Source organism: Chlorocebus sabaeus, chromosome 1 (genome assembly GCF_047675955.1).
Source record: "Chlorocebus sabaeus isolate Y175 chromosome 1, mChlSab1.0.hap1, whole genome shotgun sequence".
NCBI lineage: Eukaryota > Metazoa > Chordata > Mammalia > Primates > Cercopithecidae > Chlorocebus > Chlorocebus sabaeus.
In genome coordinates, this window is record NC_132904.1 from 54,879,122 (window position 1) to 54,907,080 (window position 27,959).

Genomic DNA, 27,959 nt, shown 5'->3' on the forward strand with positions numbered 1-27,959 from the left:
GGGCCCTAAATCCTCAGGGGGGGACCACTATACAATTCAAGGGTTTGATTGACCCTATAACCCCAGAATGGAGGTGAAACCCCAAAACCTAAAATATTTTGTTTTAAAAATAATGTATATGTTGGATTTTTTTGGCTTGCAAATTGTATGAAATTATCACAGTTTTTGAATTTGGCATATTTTGGAATTGATGTTTTGCCTTTTGATTCTTTTTCCTAGTTGGTAGCCTTTGAAGTAGAGAGAATTAAAGTTGAAGAAAATAGCCCAGTGAAGATGATAAAGCATGTCAGAGAACTTGCCGAGCAACTATTCAAAAATGTAAGTAAGTGTATTTATTTAGACAGTCATTAATTTTATTTATTTATTTTATTTTTCCATAAGTTATTGGGGTACAGGTGGTATGTGGTTACATGAGTGAGTTCTTTAGTGGTGATCTGTGAGATTTTGGTGCACTCATCACCCAAGCAGTATACACTGCACCATATTTGTAGTCTTTTATCCCTCGCCTCCCTCCCACTCTTCCCCCCAAGTCCCCAAAGTTTATTGTATCATTCTTATGCCTTTGTGTCCTCATAGCTTAGCTCCCATGTATCAGTGAGAACATATAATGTTTGGTTTTCCATCCCTGAGTTACATCACTTAGAATAATAGTCTCCTATCTCATCCAGGTTACTGTAAATGCTGTTAATTCATTCCTTTTCATGGCTGCACAATATGTGTATGCATATATATATATATATGGCACAGTTTCTTTATCCACTCATCGATGGGCATTTGGGTTGTTTCCATGGTTTTGCAATTGTGAATTGTGCTTCTGTAAACATGCATGTGCAAGTATCTTTTTCGAATAATGACTTCTTTTCCTCTGAGTAAAACCCCCTAGTGTGATTGCTCGATCAAATGGTAGTTCTACTTTTAGTTCTTTAAGGAATCTCCACACCATTTTCCATAGTAGCTGTACTAGTTTATGTTGACACCAGCAGTGTAGAAGTGTTCCTCGTTCACCACATCCACTCCAACATCAATTGTTTTTTGATCTTTTGATTATGGCCATTCTTGCAGGAGTAAGATGGTATCGCATTATGGCTTTGATTTGCATTTCCCTGATCATTAGTGATGTTGAGCATTTTTTCATATGTTTGTTGGCCATTTGTATATCTTCTTTTGAGAACTGTCTGTTCATGTCCTTAGCCCACTTTTGGATGGGATTGTTTTTTTCTTACTGATTTGTTTGAGTTTGTTATAGATTCTGCATAGTAGTCTTTTGTCAGATGTATAGATTGTGAAGATTTTCTCCCACACTGTGGGTTGTCTGTTTACTCTGCTGACTGTTCCTTTTGCTGTCCAAAAGCTGATTAATTAGGCCTCAGTTATTTATCTTTGTTTTTATTGCATTTGCTTTTGGGTTCTTGGTCATGAAATCCTTGCCTAAGCCAATGTCTAGAAGGGTTTTTCCAGTATTCTAGAATTTTTATAGTTTCAGGTCTTAGGTTTTAAGTCCTTAATCCATATTGAGTTGATTTTTGTATAAGGTGAGAGATGAGGATCCAGTTTCATTCTCCTACATGTGGCTAACCAATTATCCCAGCACCATTTGTTGAAAAAGATGTCCTTTCCCCACTTTATGTTTTTGTTTTCTTTATTGAAGATCAGTTGGCTGTAAGTGTTTGGGTTCTCTATGCTGTTCCATTGGTCTATGTGCCTGTTTTCATACCAGTACCATGCTGTTTTGGTGACTATGGCCTTATAGTATAGTTTGAAATCAGGTAGTGTGATGCCTCCAAATTTGTTCTTTTTGCTTAGTCTTGCTTTGGCTATGTGGGCTCTTTTTTGGTTCCATATGAATTTTAGAATTGTTTTTTCTAATTCTGTGAAGAATGATGATGGTATTCCGATGGGGATTGCATTGAATTTGTAGATTGCTTTTGGTGGTATGGTCATTTTCACAATATTGGTTCTACCCATCCATGAGCATGGGATGTGTTTCCATTTGTTTGCATTGTTTATTATTTTTTTCAGCCGTGTTTTGTAGTTTTCCATGTAGAGGTCTTTCGACTCCTTTGTTAGGTATATTACTAAGTATTTTAACTTTTTTGCAGCTACTGTAAAGGGGTTGAGTTCTTGATTTGGTTCTCTGCTTGGTCGCTGTTGGTTTATAGAAGAGCTTCTGATTTGTGTACATTAATCTCGTATCTGGAAACTTTGCTGAATTCTTTTATCAGTTCTAGGAGCTTTCTAGAGGAGTCCTTAGGGTTTTCAAGGTAAATGATTATACCATCAGCAAGCAGTGACAGTTTTAGTTCCTCCTTACCGATTTAGATGCCCTTTATTTCTTTCTCTTGTCTGATTGTTCTGGCTAGGACTTCCAGTACTGTGTTGAAAAGGAGTGGTGAGAGTGGTTATCCTTGTCTTGTTCCAGTTCTCAGAGGGAATGCTTTCAACTTTCCCCCATTCAATATTATATTGACTGTGGGTGTGTTATAGATGGCTTTTATGACATTAAGGTATGTCCCTCATATGCCAGTTTTGCTGAGAGTTTTAATCATAAAGGGATGCTAAATTTTGTCCAGTGCTTTGTATCTATTGAGATGATCATGTGATTTTTGTTTTTAATTCTGTTTATATGGTGTATCACATTTACTGACATGTATGTTAACCTATCCCTGCATCCCTGGTATGAAACCCACTTGATCATGGTGGATTATCTTTTTGATATGTTGTTGGATTTGGTTAGCTAGTATTTTGTTACGGATTTTAGCATCTGTGTTCATCAAGGATATCAGTCTGCAGTTTTCCTTTTTTGGTTATGTCCTTTCCTGGTTTGGGTATTAGGGTGATGCTGGCTTCATACAATAAATTAGGGATAGTTCCTTCTTTCTGTGTCTTGTGGAATAGTGTCAAAAGGATTGGTACCAATTTTTCATTGAATGTCTGATAGAATTCTGCTGTGAATCCATCTGGTCCTCGACTTTTTTTTGTTGGTAATTTTTAAATTACCATTTCAATCTTGCTGCTTGTTATTGGTTTGTTCAGGGTATCTAATTCTTTCTGATTTAAGCTAGGAAGGTTGTATTTTTCCAGGAATTTATTAGTCTCTTCTAGGTTTTCTAATTTATGTGTGTAAAGGTGTTGCCTTGAATGATCCTTTGTATTTCAGTGGTGTCAGGTGTAATATCTCCAGTTTCATTTCTTAGTGAGATTATTTGAACTTTCTGTCTTCTTTTCTTGGTTAATCTTGCTAATGGTCTATCAATTTTATTTATTTTTTCAAAGAACTAGCTTTTTGTTTCATTTATCTTTTGTAAATTTTTTGTTTCAATTTCATTTAGTTCTGCTCTGATCTTGGTTATTTCCTTTCTTCCGCTGGGTTTAAATTTGGTTTGTTCTGGCCGGGCGCGGTGGCTCAAGCCTGTAATCCTAGCACTTTGGGAGGCCGAGACGGGCGGATCACGAGGTCAGGAGATTGAGACCATCCTGGCTAACATGGTGAAACCCCGTCTCTACTAAAAAATACAAAAAAAAAAACTAGCCGGGCGCGGTGGCGGGCGCCTGTAGTCCCAGCTACTCGGGAGGCTGAGGCAGGAGAATGGCATGAACCCGGGAGGCGGAGCTTGCAGTGAGCTGAGATCCGGCCATTGCACTCCAGCCTGGGCGACAGAGCGAGACTCCGTCTCAAAAAAAAAAAAAAAAAAAAAAAAAAAAATTTGGTTTGTTCTTGTTTCTCTGGTTCCTTGAGGTGTGACCTTAGATTGTCTGTCTGTGCTCTTTCAGCCTTTTTGATGTAGGCATTTAGGGCTATGAACTTTCCTCTTAGCACCGCCTTTGCGGTATCCCAGAGGTTTTGATAGGTTGTGTCATTATTGTCATTCAGCTCAAAGAATTTTCTAATCTCCATCTTGATTTCGTTTTTGACTGAATGCTCATTCAGGAGCAGGTTATTTAAATTCCATGTATTTGCATGGTTTTGAAGTTCCTTTTGGAGTTGATTTCCAGTTTTATTCCACTGTGGTTTGAGAGAGTGCTGGATAAAATTTCAATTTTCTTAAGTTTATTGAGGCTTGTTTCATGGCCTATGATATGGTCTATCTTGGAGAAAGTTCCATGCACTGTTGAATAGAATGTGTATTCTGCGGTGGTTGGATGAAATGTTCTGTATATATCCGTTAAGTCTGTTTGTTCCAAGATATAGTTTAAATCCATTGTTTCTTTGTTGACTTTCTGTCTTGAGGACCTGTCTAATGCTGTCAGTAGAGTATTGAAGTCCCCCACTATTATTGTGTTGCTGTCTATCTCATTTCTTAAGTCTATTAGTAATTGTTTTATAAATTTGGAAGCTCCAGTGTTAGGTGCATATATGTTTAGGATTGTGATATTTTCCTGCTGGAGAAGGCCTTTTACCATTATTTACTGTGCCTCTTTGTCTTTTTTAACCACTGTTGCTTTACAGTTTGTTTTGTCTCATGTAAGAATAGCTTACCCAGCCAGGCATGGTGGCTCACGCTTGTAATCCCAGCACTTTGGGAAGCCGAGGCGGGAGGATCTCCTGAGGTCAGGAAATTGAGACCAGCCTTGCCAACATGGTGAAACCCCATCTCTACTAAAAATACAAAAATTAGCCAGGCATGGTGGCAGGCACCTATAATCCCAGCTATTTGGGAGGCTGAGGCAGGAAAATCACTTGAACCTGAGAGGCAGGGGTTGCAGTGAGCCAAGATTGCACCACTGTACTGCAGCCTGAGTGTCAGAGCAGATTCTATCTCAAACAAAACAAAACAAAACAAAAAAACCAACTAAAAAGAATAGCTACCCCTGCTTGCTTTTGGTGTCCATTTGCATGACATGCCTTTTTCTACTCCTTTACCTTAAGTTTATGTGAGTCCTTATGTGTTAGGTGAGTCTCCTGAAGGCAGCAGATAGTTGGTTGGTGAGGTCTTATCCATTCTTCAGTTCTGTATCTTTTAAATGGAGCATTCAGGTCGTTTACATTCAGTGTTAGTATTGAAATGTGAGGTACCATTGCTTTCATCATGCTCTTTGTTGCCTGTGTGCTTTGGTTTTGTTTTTTGTTTTTGCTTTTTAACTTGTGTTTTTGTTTTATAGGTCCTGTGTGATTTATGCTTTAAAGAGGTTCTGTTTTGATGTGTTTCCTGGATTTGTTTCAAGATTTAGAGCTCCTTTTAGCAGTTCTTGTAGTGGTGGTTTGGTAATGGTGAATTCTTTCAGCATTTGTTTGTCTGAAAAATGACTTTCTTTTGTATATGATGTTTAGTTTTGCTGGATACAAAATTCTTGGCTGATAGTTGTTTTGTTTGAGGAGGCTGAAGATAGGGCCCCAATCTCTTCTAGTTTGTAGGGTTTCTGCTGAGAAATCTGCTGTTAATCTGATAGGTTTTCCTTTATAGGTTACCTGTTGCTTCTGTCTCACAGCTCTTAAGATTCTTTCCTTCGTCTTAACTTTGAATAACCAGATGACAATGTGCCTAGGTGAAGATCTTTTTGTGATGAATTTCCAGGTGTTCTTTGTGCTGCTTGTATTTGGATGTCTGGGTCTCTTGCAAGGCCGGGGAAGTTTTCCTCGATTATTCCCCCAAATATGTTTTCCAGGCTTTTAGAATTCTCTTCTTCCTCAGATACAGTGATTATTCTTAGGTTTGGACGTTTAACATAATCCCAGACTTCTTGGAGGCTTTGTTCATATTTTCTTACTCTTTTTTCTTTGTCTTTGTTGGATTAGGTTAATTCGAAGACCTTGTCTTCCAACTCTGAATTTCTTTCTTCTACTTGTTCAATTCTATTGCTGAGAATTTCCAGAGCATTTCCCATTTCTAAAAGTGTGTCCAAAGTTTCCTGAATTTTTTATTGTTTTCTCTTTAAGCTGTCTATTTCTATGAATATTTCTTCCTTCACTTCTTGTATCATTTTTTGGATTTCCTTGCATTGGGCTTTGCCTTTCTCTGCTTCCTCCCTGATTAGCTTAATAACTAACCTCCTGAGTTCTTTTTCAGGTAATCGAGGATTTCTTCTTGGTTTGGGTCCATTACTAGTGAACTAGTGTGATTTTTTGGGGGATATAGAAGAGCCTTGTTTTATCATATTACCAGGGTTGGTTTTCTGATTCCTTCTCATTGGGGTAGACACTGTCAGAGGGAAGGAAGGTCTAGGGCTGAAGACTGTTGTTCAGATTATTTTGTCCCACAGGGTGTTCCCTTGATGTAGTACTCTCCCTCTTTTCCTATGGATGTGACTCCCTGTGAGCCGAACTGCAGTGATTGTTGTCTCTCTTCTGGGTCTAGCCACCCAGCGAGTCTACCCGGCTCCAGGCTGGTACTGGGGATTGTCTGTACAGAGTCCTGTGATGTGAACCGTCTATGTGTCTCTCAGCTGTGGATACCAATGCCTGTTCTGGTGGAGGTGGCAGAGGGTGCAGTGAACTCCCTGAGGGCCCTTAGCTTTGGTGGTTTAATGCTCTATTTTTGTTCTGATTGCCCTCCTGTCAGGAGTGGTGCCTTCCAGAAAGCATCAGCTGTACTAATGTGGAGAGGGACCAGCGGTGGGCAGGGCCCTTGAACTCCCAAGATTATATGCCCTTTGTCTTCTGCTATGAGGATGGATAGGGAAGGACCATCAGGTTGGGACGGAGCTATACCTGTCTGAGCTCAGGTTCTCTTTGGGCAGGTCTTGCTGTGGCTGCTGTGGGGAATGGGGGTGAGATTCCCAGGTCACTGGAGTTGCATACCTAGGGAGATTATGGCTGCCTCTGTTGAGTCATGCAGGTTGTCAGGAAAGTGGGGGAAAACCAGCAGGCACAAGCCTCACCCAGCTTCCACGCAAACAGAAGGGCCAGTTTCTCTCCCACTGTGCCTCCCAGTAGCCCTGAGTCTGTTTCCAGGCGGAGAGCAAGACGGGCTTGAAAACTTGTGTGAGGCTATCCGCCTCCCAGCTGTGAAAGAAAAGTGCTTCAGTTCTTCCCCTGCCTGTGAAGTCTGTAACCCGGATTTTCATCCCCCACAACCCCCGGGGCTTCTCACCCCATTCAAATAGTTACAGAGTTCAACCAAAGAATTCCTTCTCCCTGTGGAGTTTTACCCGCCACTCCTCTGGCCACCCTCCCGAGGGATCCCTGTGGTGCCAGGCAGGAATGGGCTGCTTTGGGACCCAGCGAGCTTCCAGGGCCTTTCTGCTGCTTTCTCTACCCTTGTATTTCGCTTGGCTCTCTAACTTGACTCAGCTTTAGGTAAACCGGAAACTTCTGTCACAAACAGACCTTCAGCTTCTCCACCGTGTGTTCAGGAGAGGAGGGTCTCCCTTTCCCACTTATGCAGTTGGGGCACTCACAGTATTTGGGGTGTCTCCCGAATCCCGCAGGAGCAGTCCACTTCCTTCCGAGGGTCTCTGGGTCCTCTCCGGATTGCTGGTTTGTTCTTGCAGTTGATCTGGAGCTAAAACTCACAATGCAAGCCTCCACATGCTGCTCTATCTGGAGCTGCAATCTAGTCCTACCTTTCATCTGCCATGATCCCCTCTCTTTAGACAGTCATTAATTTTTAAAATATACTGTTAAAGTATTTTGTTGACAGAACTAGAAAGCTTCCTCTTTCTGTGATAGATTTTTTGCTCTAGATTGTAAATTATGAGATATTACAGTTGGTACTGTATATCAAAATAGACCACATTTTTCAAAGTAATTTTCCTGTCAATCAGTGTGTTATGAAAACATGTTAGTCACAGTTTTTTCAGTTTGTCATTTGCCCTCATTATGGTTTTTATTTGGGTCTCTTGTAAGACATAAAGGTGAGACTCACTGGAGACCAGAACCACCTCAAACAGAACTGACCAGTGTGCTCTGCTTTGGCTTGGTACGGTGGTTGTCAGCTAGATCAGGAGTTGCATTGTTTTGAACAGAGAGGGAGTGAAAAGCTGAAAGAAAAATAGCAAATTGGTAAGTGACCACAGAAACACAAGGATGAAAATATTCCATGGATAGAGGAAATACAATAAGTTAAAAGGATTCGGATGTGGTAAAATATGAAATAACTATTTGAACACCAGGAAAGAAAAGAGCCTAAAATGACAGAGATTATATTCATATGGAAAAATGGATTTGGGCTCATGAGTGTTCCTTATTTCTCCTGCTGTGGAGCTTTCAGTCCTAAGAAAAGTAAAGTAAGTGGGAACTGTAGTCCTCCAGGGAAAAGTTGAGGGAAGATTTAATTTTTTTTCATTATGGTTAGATTCTGACTTTAATTTAGTAAACAAAAAAATATTCTGGAAGACAGAAATGTAACATTCTATACTGTTTCTAATCTAAACATTGTCAAAGTAGAAATTTTCTTTTAATTTGTGGTTCTAACATATACTTTATCTGTATAGCAAATAACTTCTGCAAAGACAACTCAACCAGTCTAAAATTAGAGCCATATCATTGATTTAAATAGAGTATTGGCATCCAAAGATTAAAATACAGTAATGGTTATACATTTTCTCATTAGTCTTTTCATAAGGGAAATATAGAATTGAACATTAAAATCTTACTAATAAGATGGTGGTTATTAACTGTATACCTCTTGAAAAAAATAAGAGAAATTATAAATCAAGTAAACTTTTATTTTTGCCTATTTCAAACATTTTTTAAATAATTTCAAGTTTTATTTTAGATTTAGGGGCCACATGTACAGATTTGTTAGCTGGGCTTAGTGTGTGATGCTGAGATTTAGGGTACGATTGATGCCATCACCCAGGTACTGAGCAGAGTACCCAGTAGTCACTTTTCACCCCCTTTCCCCACTCCTTTCCTCCCCTGTCTAGTAGTCCTCAGTGTCTATTGTTGCCAGCTTTAATGAGTACCACTTACTTAGCTTCTGGGGAAGATGTAATTTTAAGGAAATAGTGAAGAAGAATTCAGGGTCAGTATCTTGACCCGCAACAGGTGTTGTTTAATTTAGTGATTTGACTAGATGGACCTTTTTGGACACTGGATTATTAGTCAGTGCTTTGTCACATTCATTTGAAATTTGAGAACCAATTGGATACAAGCAGGGATATTTTTAAAAATGCCTTTTTAAATGTTATTCCATTATTTCTGAGTTTTAAGTTCTACATTTAGAATGTGATCTTTCTTTGAGGGAATATATACTTTTTTGAAAGAGAACAACATAAAGTTCAGAGGTTTCATATTAAAACAAAAAAATCCATCTTTTATTAATTATGCTTATCTAAATTTTGGTAAATAGAAAATTCTTAAGTTCTGTTTTATCAATTGCTAGTGGTTCATTATAAATTCTGGAAATAGATATAGTCTGCCTGTAATATTAAGGGAACAGTAATATTACTAACACATGCAGAAATCATTAACCATAACGTTTCTTGTGCCTGTTAAAAGATGAATTTAGGCTGAGTGTGGTGGCTCATGCCTGTGATCCCAGCACTTTGGGAGGCCAAGGTGGGCGCATTGCTTGAGGTCAGGAGTTCAAGACCAGCCTGGCCAACATGGTGAAATCCTGTCTTTACTAAAAATACAACAATTAGCCAGGCATGCTGGCACATGCCTATAATCCCAACCATTTGGGAGGCTGAGGCAGGAGAATTGCTTGAACCAGGAGGCAGAGGTTGCAGTGAGCCGAGATCACACCACCGCATCCAGCCTAGGTGACAGAGCAAGACTCTGTCTTGAAAAAAGAAAAAAAAATTACATGTGGTGATGGACACCTGTAGTCCTGCCTGTTCAGGAGACTGAGGTGGGAGGATTGCTTGAGCCCAGGAGTTCAGCCAAGGAGTTTGAGGCTGCAGAAAGCTATGATTGAGCCACCGTACTCCAGCCTGGGCAACAGAGCAACACCCTGTCTCCAAAAAAAAAAAAAAAAAAAAAGATGAATTTAATTTCAATTTTAAATTACTTAACACAGAAGTACTTTAATTGACTGTTACTTGTAGATTATTGGCTTCTTTACTATTTCATCTGATGTATTTCAGATTTCTAAATACATCACACGTTAAATCATAATATCGGTTTAGCAAAAGTATAAAGAAATTATTTTTCTGGCAACTTGCATGCCAAGATCTGTTACTTGAATTTATTGACTAATCACATTTTTTTTTTTGAGACAGTGTCTTGCTCTGTTGCCCAGGCTGGAGTGCAGTGGTGCAGTCTCGGCTCACTGCACTCCACCTCCCAGGTTCACGCCATTCTCCTGCCTCAGCCTCCCTAGTAGCTGGGACTACAGGCGCCCGCCACCACGCCCAGCTAATTTTTGTATTTTTAGTAGAGACGGGTTTTCACCGTGTTAGCCAGGGTGGTCTCCATCTCCTGACCTTGTGATCCACCCGCCTCAGCCTCCCAAAGTGCTGGGATTACAGGAGTGATCCACCGCGCCCGGCCGGACTGATCACATTTTTAGTTGTTTGTAACTATGCCCAATATAATAAATGTGTTTCCTGATTAGTATACTAAAACTTAAAAAAGAAATCTGGTAGAATTCTGTTAGAAGGAAAATTTGTGTTGTGTGCTGGTCTTTGCCACTTACGGTGGCTGTGTAGAAGTAATTACAGCATGATCATCTGAGAAATTTTTGTTGACCTATTATAATAATAATAAATACTGAGTTCATATATAAATATACTGCTTTTTTTTCCATGCCCAGCTGATAATGCAGGACTTGGCCCACTTTGGCTTTCAGAATCTTCAGTGTCTGCATGAGAGCACATTTAGCTACATTGTGTCAGGCATGGGATTAAGCACTTTACATACAATGATCTCTAATCCTCATGACAATGTAAGGCAAGTATCATTATCCCCATTTTAGTGGGGCTAATTGACTCAGAATCTTATGACTCTTAAGTGATGAAATCCAGATTTTAAATTAGGAATTTTCATCTATTCATTTCCTAAGCCTGTGTTCTTTCACTATAAGGCTGGATCATCTCCAATTGGAAAAAACAATGATGTTTGCAATAGTTGACTTTAGATGTTGTTCTTTTTGTTTGTTTGAGACAAGGTCTCACTCTGTTGCCCAGGCTGGAGTGCAGTGGCACAATCTCGGCTCACTGCAGCCTCGACCTCCTGGGCTCCAGCAATCCTCCAACCTCAGCCTCCTGAGTAGCTGGGACTACAGGCATATGCCACCATACCCGGCTAACTTTTTTTTATTTTTTGGTAGAGACGGAGTTTTACCTTGTTGCCCAGGCTGATCTGGAACTCCTGGGCTCAAGGGATTCACTTGCCTCAGCCCAGGAGGTCGAGGCTTGAGCCCAGAAGGTTGAGGCTGCGTTGAGCCGAAGTCCTGCCACCACACTCCAGCGTGGGTGATAAAGTGAGACCCTGTCTCGAAAACAAAAACAAACAAAAACACAGACTGTCCCTATCCTTTAAAACTGAGGCTTCAAAAGTGAGCATCATGAAGAATTATTAAGAGATTGTATTACTAGGTAAGAGCCCTTCAAATATCTTCTACATTTCATGGGCCTTACTGGAAATTTTTTTCACATCTAATTATATTTCATTTAATTTAATAAATTCTATTCCTTAAGTACTTATTAGTGCCAGGCATTTTCTAGATACATAATTCTCCTAATATCCTTCAGAAAAGGATACACAGACATGACAAGTAAGAATTTGTGACTATCCCAGTGGATTGTCATTAGATTGTCTGAGATTCATTCTAGTGCTAGATTCTGAAGTCCATGATAAAATCATCATTCATGAAGTAAACACTTCATAAAGTTAAAAAGCAGAACATGACAGTAAAGTTACTTTCATAGGTTATGCAGGAAATTGGGGAAGGGAGGCAGGATGGTGTCAATGCAAGGAAAATAATCCACATGGTTCTATTTTTAACTAGTCAGTCGTTTTGTTATTTTTTTTAATCACATTTCTAAAATTCCCTTTTGGTAAGCAAGAACCAACCATATAATTTGACTCTTTCCTTATTATTGGGTTGGAATTGAGACCTGGTGATTCCATTCAGATGTTTGTAAATACTTTATTGCACTGAAGTCTGGTATGTGTATCTAGGCCCTCTTTTCATTTCCCTTTGAAGCACCTCAAAAATGTACCTTCATTTTGCAGTCTCTTCTCACCACTCCTTTGTATTGCTTTTTAGTGAGATTTCAGGAATGTGAATAGGATGAATTGTAACTGAGCTTAGCTGCTCTTTTAGCTTTCTGGAGCTTCCCAAATAATTAAGAAAGGCATTTGGTGACTTTGGGGGAATGGTTTAGGTGGAAGGAAGGAGAAGGGAAGGACTAAATCCACTAGAGACAAACTTTGTAAGCATTGGCAGGGTTTATACCACAGAGATTATTGGCAACACATCTATGCAGCTTCTTTCCATTTCCAATTGATAATGTAGGGATTCACCTACATTTTTGGCTTTCAGAATCTTCAGTGTCTGCATGAGAACACATTTAACTACTTCCCTGCCCTATCCCTATGATTCTTTTTTTTTTTCTTAAAGAGACAGGGTCATGCCCTGTCACCCAGAAAGGAGTGCAGTGGCTTGATCATAGCTCATTACAACCTTGACCTCCTAGGTTCAAGCAATCCTTCTGCTTCAGCCTTCCTAGTAGCTGGGACTATAGGCACACACCACCATGCCTAGCTAACTTTTTGTAATATTTTTGTAGAGATAGGGATTAAGGGGTGAGCCAGTGCCCCTGACCGCTATGACTCTTGATATGCACATATAAAGAGCCACTAACAAATGTTCTCACAAAGTGAGAACATTAAGATAGGCCAAGATAAAAAGATAGGCCAAGACAATAACTTCATAAAACTTCTACTTCAGGGCATTAAGAAATCAGTTGGACGTGTTTTATTGTTTTACGTAGTACAGTTCTTCTAATTTGTTTTGCATCTGTGATAGTATAAAAATATTTTTTAGATACGTAATTTGACAATTTTTGTTTTGTTGTTTCTTGCTTTTTATTTTAGAGATGGTGTCTCACTTTGTTGCCCAGGCTGAAGTACAGTGGCTATTCACGGGCACAAACATAGTGCACTACGGCCTCAAACTTCTGGCCTCAAGCAATCCTGCCACCTCATGCTGCCAAGTAGCTGGGACTACAGACACTTACCACCATACCTGGCTTTATCTGACAGTTTTAGTAAAAGTTAAAGGAAATATTAAAGAACCTAGAACTCTTTGTAAAATAATATGAGATTTCTGGGCTGGGTGCGGTGGCTCACGCCTGTAATCCCAACACTTTGGGAAGCCAAGGCGGGCATATCGTGAGGTCAGGAGTTCGAGACCAGCCTGGCCAACATGGTGAAACATCGTCTCTTACTAAAGATACAAAAACTTAGCCGGGCATGGTGGCATGTGCCTGTAATCCCAGCTGCTTGGGAGGCTGAGGCAGGAGAATAGCTTGAACCTGGGAGGCAGAGGTTGCAATGAGCCAAGATCATGCCATTGCACTCCAGCCTGTGCAACAGGGCGAGACTTTGTCTCAAAAAAAAAAAAAGAGTAATAATAATAATACAAAATTTCTAATTGTGCCTTATGGATATTTCGTTGCCCAGCATTGAACCAAATAGGTGTTAGAAGTCCTAATGGGAGAAGAAAACTCAAATACAAGAAATAACTAGTGTAAATCAAATAAAATCTACACCCTTTACATTTCTGCAAAATGTTAATTTCACTACCAGGCAAATGCAATCTACACTGATAATATTTATACTGTTTGCCAACTGTGAATAAAGGAATTTTTAAATTATAGGATGGAAGTAAAATATTGTGATTACCTTTAGAGAGTCAAGACATGACATAAATGACTTATATAGATTATGATGATGAAATGAAGCCCTACCCCAAAGCATGGGCTTCAAATTGAACCCCCTGTCCCATCCTATCTGATTTCTTTGTTCACTTATAAGTCAGGTTTATCATGATCTAATTTTTATATACAGTAAAATGTATACCTTTTAATCTACAGTTATGAGTTTTGACAAATGCATGAAGTCATACAACCACTAGCACCACAATAAGACGTAGAGTATTTCTATCATCCCCCAAAGTTACCTAATTCTCCTTTATAGTCACATCTTCCCATCACCTCAAACACTTGGCAACCACTGATCTATTTTTTTGTCTCTGTAGTTTTGCCTTTTCCATAATGTCATTATGTAGTTTTTTGAGTTTAGCTTCATTCACTTAGCACAATGTATTTCAGATTCAATCATGTTGCTTCATACAATTATATATTCCTTTTTCTGAGTGGTAATCCACTTTATGGATGGACTAAAGTTTTATTTACCTGTTGACCAACTGAAAGACAATTTTAGCAGTAATGAATAGAACCACCCCAAACATTTGCATAAGTTTGTGTGTGAATATAAGTTTTCATTTCTACCTACCTAGGAGTGGGATGCTGGAATATATGGTAATATAATATTTAACTGTATAGGAAACTGCCCAACTGTTTCCTCAAGTGTCTATATTATTTTGCATTCTCACCAGCAGTATATTAGCATTTCATTTGCGCCACATCTTTACTCACACTTGGTATTGTCAGTTGTTTTCTTTTTTTTTTAGTCAGAGTTTCGCTGTTGTTGCCCAGGCTGGAGTGCAATGGCGTGATCTTGACTCACCACAACCTCTGCTTCCCAGGTTCAAGCGATTCTCCTGCCTCAGCCTCCCAAGTAGCTGGGATTACAGGGATGCACCACCACACCTGGCTAATTTTATATTTTTAGTAGAGGCGGGGATTTCTCCATGGTGGTCAGGCTGGTCTCGAACTCCCATGATCCACCCGCCGCGGCCTCCCAAAGTGCTGGGATTACAGGCATGAGCCACTGGGCCCGGCTGGTTTCCTTCTTTTCTTTTCTTTTCTTTTTTTTTTTTTTTTTGGTGGTTGGGGAGGGGGGTCTTGTTTTAGCCTTTCCAACAGTTATGTGGCGGTATCTCATTGTGATTCTACTTTGTATTTTAGCAGGTAAGTGAGAGTGTAGGACTCTTAGCTGGTCACTGTATGTTGCCTTCGTACTTGTGACAAGAGTACTTGTCTTAAAATAAGAAATCTCCATCTGGAGTCATGAATTAGAGCATTGGTTCTCAATAGGAGCAACCCTCCCACCCTACTTCATGAAACTCGTCTGGAGACATTTTTGGTGGTCACAGTTGGAGGGACTGTGCTACTGTCATCTAGTGGATAAAGGCCAAAGATACTTCTAAACATCTTACAATATACAAGACACCCACTCTTTATCCCAAATAATTATCAAGCCCAAATGTCAATTAGTGCATAGGTTGAGAAACCCTGAATTAGGGCAACCAGCATATCAGATATTAAAGTCATCCACCAAATGTATTTGTATTAAGGATAAGACATTCAGGCTGGGCGTGGTGGCTCACGCCTGTAATCCCAGCACTTTGGGAGGCTGAGGCGGGCGGATCACGAGGTCAGGCAATCGAGACCATCCTGTGAATGGTGAAACCCCGTCTCTACTAAAACTACAAAAAATTAGTGGGCACCTGTAGTCCCAGCTACTTGAGAGGCTGAGGTGGGAGAATGCCATGAACCTGGGAGGCGGAGCTTGCAGTGAGCCGAGACCGCCTCACTGCACTCCAGCCTGGGCGAAAGACCAAGATTCCGCCTCAAAAAAAATAAAAAAAAAAAAGGATAAGACATTCAATTGAATGTCTCAGTCATCTCACAAGGATGTGATCCTTGAAAGTCCTATAAAGTTGGAAAATTGAGGATGAGTCATTCCATCAGTGTCATGTACACTACCAGGCAACTCTAAAGAGTCCAGTTACATTTTGACAATGTTTAACAGTTTACTCCAGTGATAGTATTGCCATCAACTGTATTAGAAAAAAATTTGTGTAACTTGCTATCCCACATAGCTCTAAGTATAATTGGTGCACATTAAATAATTTCAAATACTTGAATTAATCTGGGAAGCTTGGTAAGCTCTAACAATATCATATTGATTTGTCATTCAGTGCTGAGACCAATGAGTAGGAAAAATTTTCTTTTTCCCATGGTGGCTGTTGCCTACTTTGAATTTCCATTGGGATTTGGGGCTTTTGTTGTGCCTTGCTTTGCTTTTATTTGAAATTAGTTTCAAGCCTTGTATTCTGTAACCCCTAGGCATATTCTCACTTAGTCTACCAAAGCTGGGAGGTTTGGGGGAGTGTTGCAGACTAGATGATATGTGTATATGTCATTTTTTCATGTCTGAAAAAAATCATTATACCTCAAATTACTAAAGTATACTCTTAAAGCAGGATTATAAAGACGATTCCTTGAAAATCGTCATCCAAATTCAAAATTTAAAAGACAGTGCATTCTGCCAAACTTTTTTCAGTAGTTTATTTTGGTTACTTTGGAAATAAATGTTGCCAGATTCACTGTAAGTGTTTGGTTGTCTAGCCCTTGTTTATTACTTTATATTTGCATTTCTCTGGAATCAGAGATGAAAATTTGGCTGCTGCTTTGTACTGTCAGAAAATAATGTATTTCCTTATTTCAACAAGGAGATTCAACCCAAAATTGGGCTGTAGTTTTTAATGAGCTTGGTGACCTTCAAGGGACCAGTCCAAACACGTTTTGTGTTACAAGTAAGAGCAGATGTTTTTAAGTATATGCAAAATACAGTGAGCCCTACCCTAAACCTCCTCTCATTGCTGTTGTCTTCTCAAGAGTCATTTTGTGACCAAATTAGGTTCGAGGTGGCAAATGTGGTCCTTTACATTTGTCATGCTGCCCGTTAGAGGGCAGCAGTATACAGACTCAGGAGCCAGAAAACCAAATACTATTAGATTCTGGGGCATGAGTCTTTTTTGAATCTTCTAAACACAGCTAAATATATCATAATTTAACAAAGTTAACCCCTAATCTGCATTTTGGTGTAAAATATCTATACAACTACAGATATTCAACTTTGAACTTTGTTTTAACATGATCTTTTAAATGCTTATAATTCTAAATTGTGTATGGATTTGGTTTACAATGTTTCTAATTGCTTCTGGGAAGACTATTAATAACTTATAGCAACATCTTTTTTACATAAATGTTTTCTATTTAAAACTTATTGGAGGGCTGGGTGTGGTGGCTCATTTCTGTAATCCCAACACTTTGGGAGGCCGAGGCGGGCGGATCACAAGGTCAGGAGTTCGAGACCAGCCTGACCGACATAGTGAAACCCCATCTCTACTAAAAATACAAAAGAGTTAGCTGGGCATGGTGATGCACACCTGTAATCCCAGCTACTTGGGAGGCTGAGGCAGAAGAATCACTTGAACCCAGGAGGCAGAGGTTGCAGTGAGCAGAGATCGCACCACTGCACCCCAGCCTGAACAACAAAGTGAAACTCTGTCTCAAAAACAAACAAAAAACATATCAGATACTACTACTATAATTACTCAAATATAAGTAGTTGGTAATATGATGGAAATCTTGGAAGAAAGAGATGGCTTTAGTTACAGAAGCATGGTACCATGCCATAGAATATACAGAGAATAAGAGAATAAATACTTTTAAAATGAATGTAGCCAAAATTTTTGGAAAACAGACTTTAAATTCATTCTGGGATGGTGTGTGTGTGTGTGTATGTGTGTGTGTGTGTTCTAACAGCTTTACTGTAACAACTCATTCAATACTCATAAGAACCTTATGAAGTAGGTACTATATTATTATCTTCATTACAGATATGAAAACTAAAACACAGGGTAAGTGAATTGACGCTGCACCAGGTCACAGTGCTAGTAAGTGGCCACGCTAGGGTTTGAAACCAGGCGTTCTGAAATCAGAGATTATGAACTAAAAATACTTTGTTAAACTACCTCTCTCATTGAATTATCTAACCTTTCCCCCTGAATTGTCATGCCACCTATCATATTTTCTCACATAGTCCTGTTTTGGGACTCTCTATTCTATTCCATTCATCCTTTTAACTCTTCACTAATAACAGTTGTTGTACTGTGTTAATTATTAAAGGTTTATATAAGTTTTGATACCTGGAAATCTTAACTCTCCCACTTAAGTCTTCTTCAGAATTTCCTTGACTATTTTTGGTCTTTGTATGCCCCTATAAAGTTTAGGATGAACTACCAAATTACAGGACCAACCCTTTAGAGATTTTGACTAAAAGTGATATGTGCATCCTTCTTTTCTTTTTTTTTTCCTTTTTTGAGATAAGGTCTCACTCTGTCACCCAGGCTATAGTGTGGTGGTGCAATCACAGCTCACCATAGCCTCCATCTCCCAGGCTTAAACTATCCTCTTCCCTTAGTCCCCTGAGTAGCTGGGACTACGGGCAGGCACCACCATGGCTGGCTAATTTTTTATTTTTTGTAGAAATGGGGTCTCACTATGTTGCCCAGGCTGGTCTTGAACTCCTGGACTAAAGTGATTTGCCCACTTCGAACTCCCAAAGTGCTGAGATTACATAAGCATGAGATACTGTGCCTGGCCAGTGCATCCTGCTTTTTCTAAACCACCGCAAGTCATTTTTGGAACAAGACAAGACAGATAATGTAGCGATAGAGAAAAAAAAAAATATATATATATATATATATATATATATATATATAAAACTAGAAAAAATACTGGTGTTACTAAGATTATTTCTACTTTTATTTTCTATGTTTTAAATTTTATTATAATATTTACTTCATGGGAAATATATTTAGAGTTTTAATTTTATTATAAAGAAAGTATAAATAGAAACCAAAGTAATGAATATACTTTAAATAATTAGACCTCAAGATCCACATGAATTACCTGACCTGCCTGGAAAAAAGGTATCTACCCAATATATTTTAGAGAATTGGTATTTATTATTTTTGAGAAGACAGTATGTGGGTAAGAGTCATGCCTAAAGAACAGAGAACAAAAATACTACTTTTTGAAAAGGGCAGTTTTAGACACTATAGGCCAGTGAATGTTAAATGTTGACTTGGTGTTAAATCTAGACAGAATTCTAAAACAGTTTTTCAACACTTGATTCTGAAAGAGTGATTACTAAGAGTTGGACTAAGGATTTACTTACTTATTTTTCCCTGTCTTTGCTAGATATGGGGGAGAAATACAGAGCATGTATGAGGGCTGCTTTGGCAAGAACAGATTTTAAATCTGATTTCACCTTCTGAGGAGCCTTATATAAGATAAGCTTAAGTATATAACTTAGGCAAAGTTGTTTGTCCTGCATCACATAATAAGGAGTAGAGCAAGAACTAGAACCCATGTGTTTTGACACTTAAAGCAGTGGGAGGAAACAGTGTGTTTCTGTTATATTGCTGAGACATACTAACTATATCATCTGCCTCAGCCCAACGTTTTCTTTATCCAGGTCTGGGCCATATAACCAAAAAGAATTGTGGGGAGCAGCCCTCAAAGGTGATGGCAGTTGGCCATTTTAACTATCAAGAGGATGTATGGGATAGTATTGAGTTTAATCTATGCATCAATAACATAGGTTCAGTGGGAATAAGGAATTTTCTTATTGCAAAGGGTAAGTGTTAGAATTGGTCAAGAATAGTTGTAAAGCAGCCTTCCCTAGAGAACTTTATAAAAGAATGGATTCCATTCTTCCTGGAGTGTTTGAGATCTAATCCTGCTTAACTAGATGACTAAAAAGTTCATGCCAACCCCAAGAGTCTATAAAAGTATTAGCTGACACATTTAATTCAATTCTTATAATTCTTATGTGTGTTCAACATTGTGTCCCCCTCATTAAGATGCAGTAGGAAGAGATTTAGAGTGCCTGCTATGTGCCAGGCAGTTTCTAGACGCAGTAGGTATACATCTACCCTCATAGAGCTTTATTTTTTGGAGAGAAGGATAGACAATAAACAAGTTAAATAAAATGTAAAGTATGTGAGACAGTGATAAGTGATATAGAGAAAAATGTAACAGGGATAGGGATTGTGTTGGGGGAGAGAGTATAATTTTAGATAAGGTGATCAGGAAAGGTGGCTTTTGAGCTAAGAAATGCAAGAAAGGAAGGAGGATGCTATACAGATTCATGGGGCACAGGCATTCCAGGCAGAGAGAGCAGTTAAGTGCAAAGGGTTTGAGGCAGGAACAAGAAGTTCTGTGTGTCTAGAGCAGAAAAAATGAAAGAAATCATGGCAGAACACATCATATAGAAAGGCCACATCTTGTAGGGCTTTGTAAGTTGTTTTAAGAACCTTGGGTTTTATTGTGAGTGAGATGACGAGCCATTGGAATGAATAGAATGGTTATGTGATGAATCGACATACTCTTAACTAGATCACGTAGTCTGCAATGTTGAATGAAGGAGTACAGGTGGAAGCAGGGGAACTAGGAGACTGTTGTAGTGCTGTAACATGAGGTGTTGACTTGAACCAAAGTGACTAGCCAAGTTGTAAACATTTTAAAGGTAAAGTCCGCAAGATCTGCAGAGGAACGGATAATTGGGTGTTAGAGAATGGCATTAAAGATAACTCTAAGCTTTTTGCCTAAGTGATTGGAAAAAATAAATGTGCCATATACTGATGTGAGGAAGACTAAACAAAGCAGGGATAGAGGTGGGTGAAGAGTAAGAGCTCCATTCTGGACAACATAGGTTTAGAATTTTTTTAAAAATCCAACTGAAAATATTGTATAGAGAGTTAAACATGTGGGTATGGGGTTTAGGAGAAAGCTTGTTTAAAGAAAAAAACTTGTGAATTGTTGGTGTTTTTATGGTAAAGATAGGAGACTGGAAGTGATCACCAAGGAAGGAGTGTTAACAGAAAAAAAGACCCAAGGACTGAGCCCTGAGGTATTCACATTGTTAAAGAGAGTAGGGAGATGAGAAATAGACAAAGATGTAGCAAGAAGACCTAGAAACCAAGTAAAGAAAGTGTTCATGGAAGAGGAAGACAGATGCCCAGCTGTATCAGATGCTGCTGATAGAGCATGTAAGAAGAAGTAAGATTTTGGTACTTCATGTTTTATGGTGTATGTATGAATGTATGTATAACCACCCAGCTCGTGTCTCTGTAAGCTCCCACTCCCTTCCTGGCGATCTGCCATTGTTAACTTGGAATAATTTTACCTATGTCTGATATTACAGGAGAATCCAAACCCTCATATGGCATTCCAGAAAGTTCCGCGGCCAACAGAAGGATCCCACTTGCGAGTTCATATTCTTCCTTTCCCAAAGATTAATGAAGCCCGGGTTCAGGAATTAATACAGGAAAACCTTGCTAAGAACCAGAATGCACCTCCTGCCACAAGAGTAGAAAAGAAATGTGTTGTGCCAGCTGGTCCACCTGTTGGTATGTATTTGTCTGTCTGTTTTAAGAGTAAACTTTTTATAAAGATGTAAGACCCAAAAAGGAAAAGTGTACAATTTGATGAATTTTCACAAAGTGAACAAACTCCTGTAGCTAGAATCAGAGCATTATCAATACTTAGAAACCCTGTTTCATTCACTGCCTCCCAAAAAGGGTAATCATAACCCAACCGCTGCCACTATAGAATCTTTTCTTTTTTTAATAACAGCTTTATTGAGATATAAGTTACATACCGTAAATTCACCAATGTAAAATGTGCAATTCCTTGATTCTTAGTATATTTACACACTCATTCAACCATTATCACTATTTAATTTGAGCATATATATAGAGAGAGAGATGGAGATTCACTCTTGTTGCCCAGGCTGGAGTGCAATGATGTGATCTTGGCTCACCGCAACCTCTGCCTCCTGGGTTCAAGCAATTCTCCTGTCTCAGCCTCCTGAGTAGCTGGGATTACAGGCATACGCCCCCTCACCCAGCTAATTTTGTATTTTTAGTAGAGACAGGGTTTCTCCATGTTGGTCAGGCTGGTCTCGAACTCCTGATCTCAGGTGATCTGCCCACCTTGGCCTCCCAAAGTGCTGGGATTACAGGCGTGAGCCACTGCACCTGGTGAGAATATTTTTATAACCTAAATAGAAACCTCACATCTATTAGCAGTCACTCCCCATTTCCTTCCCAAACCATCTCCTCCTCAGCATTATACTGTAATCTACTTTCTATTTTCATAGCTTTACCTATTCCGGACATTTTATATAAATAGAATTATACAATATGTAATCTTTTATGACTGGCTTCTTTCATTTAGCATAATATTTCAAAGGTACATCTATGTTGTAGCATGTGTCAGTATTTTGTTTCTTTTTTGTTGTTGTTGTTATTGTTGTTTCGAGATGGAGTGTCGCTCTGTCGCCCAGGCTGGAGTGCGGTGGCGCCGTCTTGGCTCACTGCAAGCTCTGCCTTCCAGGTTCACGCCATTCTGCTGCCTCAGCCTCCTGACTAGTTGGGACTACAGGCACCTGTCACGACGCCTGGCTAATTTTTTTGTATTTTTAGTAGAGACGGAGTTTCACCGCGTTAACCAGGATGGTCTCGGTCTCCTGACCTCGTGATCCGCCCGCTTCGGCCTCCCAAAGTGCTGGGATTACAGACATGAGCCACTGCACCTGGCCTCGTTTCTTTTTAAATGTCTGAATAATACTCCATTGTTTGGATATATATCACATTGGTTATTTATCCATCAGTTGATGGATATTTGAGTTGGTTCTACATTTTGACTATTATGAATAATGCTGCTGTGAACATTTATGTGCAAGATTTTGTGTAGATATGTTTTCAGTTCTCTTGGATGTATACTTAGGATTGGAATTGCTGGGTCATATGGTAATTCTATGTTTAATGTTTTAAGGAGCTGCCAAACCATTTTCCAAAGCGGTTGTGCCATTTTAGATTTCTGTCAGCAGTGTATAAGGGTTATAATTTCAGCCACTGATACTGAACATTTTTTCATGTACTATTGGCCATTTCACTGTCTCTTTGCCCATTTTGAAATTGGGCTATTTGCCTTTTTATTACTGAGTTGTAAGCATACTCTGTATATTCTACAGGTTAAGTCCCCTACCAGATATATTATTTGCAAATTTTTCCCCAATCTGTGAGTTGTCTTCCTTTACTAACTTTTATCCCTTTTTTTCAGCTATTGAGGAAGATATATTAAAATCTCCCATTATAATAGCAGAATTCCCTATTTCTCAGTTTTTCCTGTTTTTCTTGATATATTTTGAAGTTGGTTAATTAGGTGCATGTATAAAATGTGAATTAGTTGGATTCTCCAAAGGAAAAAAATTCCAGATAGTAAACATATTTATTATAAGAAAATATGTTTTCTGGCTGGGTGTGGTGGCTCACACCTGTAATCCCAGCACTTTGGGAAGCTAAGGTGGGCGGATCACTTGAGGTCAGGAGTTCAAGATCAGCCTGGCCAACATGGTGAAACTCCATCTCTACTAAAAATGCAAAAAATTAGCCAGGCGTGGTGGTATGCACCTATAGTCCCAGCTACTTGGGAGGCTAAGGCAGGAGGAGAATCACTTGAACCTAGGAGGCAGAGGTTGCAGTGAGCCAAGATCGTGCCACTGCACTCCAGCCTTGGTGACAGAGCAAGATTCTGTCTTACAAAAAAAAAAAAAAAAGGAAAAAAAAAAGAAAATATGTTTCCTAAAAACTCAGCCTAAAGAAAATTTAAAATACTGCTAAAGATATTTTAGAATTAAAAGTTTATAAACCTAAAGATGTTGCTCTCTCAATGAAGTATGTGTTATTGCAGATTGTAAGTTTTCTATTCTAATATGGATAGATTTTCAGTTTATGCCACCAACCTATGTGTGTGAGAAGCACCAGAGCCCACAATTATGAATGAGCATTTCAGAGAGAAAAGTCATGCGAAATAATCAGTTTAACCAGAAAATTAATGTTACATGATTAAAAATGATTTGAAGAAACTGGTAAAATTCAAGTAAGGGCTATAGTCTCATTCATTGTATTGTGCCAGTTGTTTTCCTGATTCTAAGAAAACATAATTATGAAAGATGTCACCATAGAGGGAAGCTGGGTGATGAGTACAAGGATCTTCTTTGTATTATGTTTGCACCTTATTGTAAACATATAATTATTTTTATAAAAATGTTTAAGGCTGGGTGCGGTGGCTCATGCCTGTAATCCCAGCACTTTGGGAGGCCAAGGTGGGCGTATCACCTGAGGTCGTGAGTTCAAGACTAGCCTGAACAATACGGAGAAACCCCGTCTCTACTAAAAATACAAAATTAGCCGGGTGTGGTGGTGCATGCCTGTAATCCCAGCTACTTAGTAGGCTGAGGAAGGAGAATTGCTTGAACCCGGGAGGCAGCCAAGATCGCGCCATTACACTCCAGCTTGGGCAACAAGAGCGAAACTCTGTCTCAAAAAAAAAAAAAAAGTTTAAAACATTATTTGAAGAATATAAGTTTGGTATTGATGAGATGAAAGGAATACTAATGAGTAAAATATGATAGTCTTTCTTCTTAGGTATGGGAGAAGGTAAAAGGATTGGGCCTTTAGAATCCAAAGAGTAGCCTTAAAGTATAAGTAGTCTTTTTGGCTTGAGAACCATTGATACTGTTCTCACTTATAAATGGGAGCTAAATAATCTGTACACATGGACATCAAGTGTGGAATAATAAGACACTGGAGACTCAGAAGGCTGGGAGGGTGGGAAGGGGTTGAGGGATGAGAAATTACTTAATGGCTACAATATACATTATTCTGGTTGATGGCTACACTAAAAGTCCAGACTTCACCACTATGCAGTACGTCCATGTGACAAGGCTGCACTTGTACCCCTTAAATTTATACAAAAAAAGAATTATTGATACTACCTCATTTAAACAAATGACATAGTGTAGTTCTTTGTGAAAGTATAAATTTTGTATAAATAGTACTTTGATTTATATCCTTCTAATATTATTTTAATAAGTTAAATTTATTTAGGTAACCAGCTTAGTAGCCTAGGTAATACCTTAGAATTTTCTAACCCTATGGTAAAAGGTGAAAGGTGCTAAGTTTACATGACTAAAAAGTGACTTTCCTAAGCCAGTATAGCAGTTCATTGATCATGATTATTTCTCTTTTTTGCACTACTTCTTTCCTTCAAGTCACCTCTACTCAAATATGTAATATCTAATATTTTGTGGAATGTAGTTTTTCTTTAGTAATATCTTAGAAATATTAACAATATTACTAGTTACAAAGTTTCAAATAGATGTTTGCCCTTGTTTAATATAACTTTACTTTGCAATGTGAATTAGTTCGCATAAAAGTTAAGTGTCTCATTAGAATCTATCCTGTGAAATTATTAATCGACTAGCCTGATACTTCAGCACTGCAACATGTAATCAAAATAATGATGTGGAATATTTTCAATGCTCTGTACTAAGGGAAAAAATAAAGTGTAGGTCATATCAATAGTTTTTGTTTGTTTGTTTTCTAATAAGAAATGTGGTCTCACTCTGTCACCCAGCTGCAGTATAGTAGTGCTGTCCTAGCTCCCTGCAGCCTTGGACTCCTGGGCTCAAGTGATCTTCCTACCTCAGCCTCCCGAGTCACTGGGATTACAGTGCAAGGCACCATGCCTGGCTAATTTTTGTATTTTTTGTAGAGAAGGGGCTTGCTATGTTGCCCAGGCTTGTCTCAAACCTCTGGGCTCAAGGGATCATCCCACCTCAGCCTCCCAAATTGCTGGAATTATGGGCGTGAGCCTCCACACTCAACCTACAGTCTTAAAGTAATAGTCTCTTTGCTTTTGTAATTACCAAAGGAGTTTAATTTATTTGTGCTTTCTTTATATTCTTTTACTAGTTTCGATAATGGACAAGGTGACGACAGTTTTCAACAGTGCACAGAGACTAGAAGTTGTCAGAAACTGCATCTCATTCATATTTGAAAATAAAATTTTGGAAACTGAAAAGGTAATGAAATATCATCTTTCCCAAGTAAGCGTTTATCATTTCCCTTTCAGATTTACATGCTGAAGTTACCAGCTTTCTCTTCTTTTCTTCAACGGAGTCTCCCTCTGTTGCCCGAGCTGGAGTGCAGTGGTGCAATCTTGGCTCACTGCAAGCTCCGCCTCCCGGGTTCATGCCATTCTCCTGCCTCAGCCTCCCCAGCAGCTGGGACTACAGGCACCCCCCACCACGCCTGGCTAATTTTTTTGTATATTTAGTAGAGACGGGATTTTACCATGTTAGCCAGGACAGTCTCGATCTCCTGACCTCATGATCTGCCCGCCTCAGCCTCCCAAAGTGCTGGGATTACAGGCGTGAGCCACCGCGCCCGGCCAGCTTCTCTTCTTTAATTCTGCCCCTTTTCCTAATAAAGTCTCCTCTCATTGTTTGGATCATTTTAAATGAATAGTGTCTAAGATATAAAGCTGTTGGGCCAAGCTTAATTATATGACCAGCAGAAAAATATTCATAGTAATTTTTTCTCTCAAACTTTTAAACATTGTTCACTAAACACTATTTTGGCATATTACTTAGAAACAACATTTTATTTATTTTAGTTTTTATTTTTGGAGACAGAGTCTTGCTGTGTCACCCAGGCTGGAGTACAGTAGCGTGATCTTGGCTCACTGCAGCCTCTACCTCCCGGATTCAAGCGATTCTCCTGCTTCAGCCTCCGGAGTAACTGGGACTACAGGCATGCACCACTGCACCCGGCTCATTTTTGTATTTTTAGTAGAGATGGGGTTTCATCATGTTGGCCAGACTGGTCTTGAACTCCTGGCCTCAAGTGATCCAGCCACCTTAGCCTCCCAAAGTGCTGGAATTACATGTATGAGCCAACACGCTTGGCCAAAACTTAACATTTTAATATAATTTTATGTATTGCAAAGAATCTAGTTAGAATATGTAATGGATTATAGGAACTGTAGTATTCAACTTAAATGTGCCTCTTTAGAGCATGTTTTCTTGCCTTGTTCAGTGAAACATGCTGAACATAATATAACCCTTTCTTACTGACTCATTGTCATAGTTCTGAATATCTATTTTCAGAGACTGGTAAAGCTTATAGAAATGTTTACCTTTACCCTAACTGACCCAGTGCCCTTTACATTTTGTGCTTTTTGGTTTCTGTGTTTTCTTATAGTTGGAGTCTTTCACTTCTCTTGCTTTCAACTTCCACATCCTATTTCTTATGCCTACCTTTAGTGATATCATGCCCTCCTACTTCCTTCTTATTTTCTCCTTTGTTCTGATTTTTTAGCTAAATAAGCTTATTATTATTATATGTGAAGTAAATTAACTAAATCCTACATGGTGAACTGAAGGAGGCATCTTTATGGATGTTCTTGTTGTAAAGTGAAAAGAGTTTTAACGCATACACCTAGAGATAATCTATTTTTGCAACTCCGAGTCCTTTTTCTTTCCTTTTTTATGATATTTAAATGAAAAGAGATTGTAGAACTTTACAGTCATAAATTAAAGCTGAATAGTGATTAAGCAGCCAACCAGTTTAAAAGTATGAAATCACTCGTATTTCTTATTGTTTTAATTTTTCTTTCTGTTCTTGCCATGGAAAATTGACTAGTTATAGAAAGATGTCTTACGTATCTGTGGCTTTGACTCATAATCTGAAGCAACAGTCAATTTGGTAACCAAAGTTTTATTAAGTTGAAGAAAAAAGTGAAATTAAATGTTTTTCAATTTATCACATAATTCTCTTATATTTCTTGCTGGTTTACGTATAAAAATAACTACAAATCTATTTTATCATTGGTCTTACTAATAAATCACCTCTTCCCTAGGAGTTTAATTTTATTAATAATTGTGTTAAATAAATTACAGGGTGCATTTGAATTTTCAAGATGATTGTTTGAAAGTTATTGTTTCCCCCAGTGGTACCATTTGGTCATTTGTACCTCTCTTGTCCTCAGACCCTTCCTGCTGCACTCAGAGCCCTTAAAGGAAAGGCAGCAAGACAGTGTCTCACTGATGAATTGGGTTTGCATGTCCAGCAAAACCGAGCAATATTAGACCATCAACAGTTTGACTACATAATAAGGATGATGAATTGTACTCTACAGGTAATTTGTAGTTCCTTCAGATTATTCCTCTCATTTGAGAATACTTTTCATTTTTCCAGAATATTTTGTAATTACCAGTATATCAGTTCTTGAAC

The 27,959-nt window shown here is 38.8% G+C and overlaps 1 protein-coding gene across 9 annotated transcripts in view; it reads left to right on the forward strand.

Moving 5' to 3' along the window:
* The window catches only part of SBF2 (SET binding factor 2), a 519,305-nt gene that overhangs the window by 295,487 nt on the left and 195,859 nt on the right, over window positions 1-27,959 (forward strand). For all 9 annotated transcript variants that reach the window (XM_073018389.1, XM_073018410.1, XM_008007157.3 and 6 more), the window contains 4 exons: window positions 220-318; window positions 21,020-21,224; window positions 25,638-25,747; window positions 27,715-27,864. In XM_073018389.1, coding sequence (XP_072874490.1) covers window positions 220-318; window positions 21,020-21,224; window positions 25,638-25,747; window positions 27,715-27,864 — 564 coding nt within the window. The remainder of the gene's footprint in view (window positions 1-219; window positions 319-21,019; window positions 21,225-25,637; window positions 25,748-27,714; window positions 27,865-27,959) is intronic.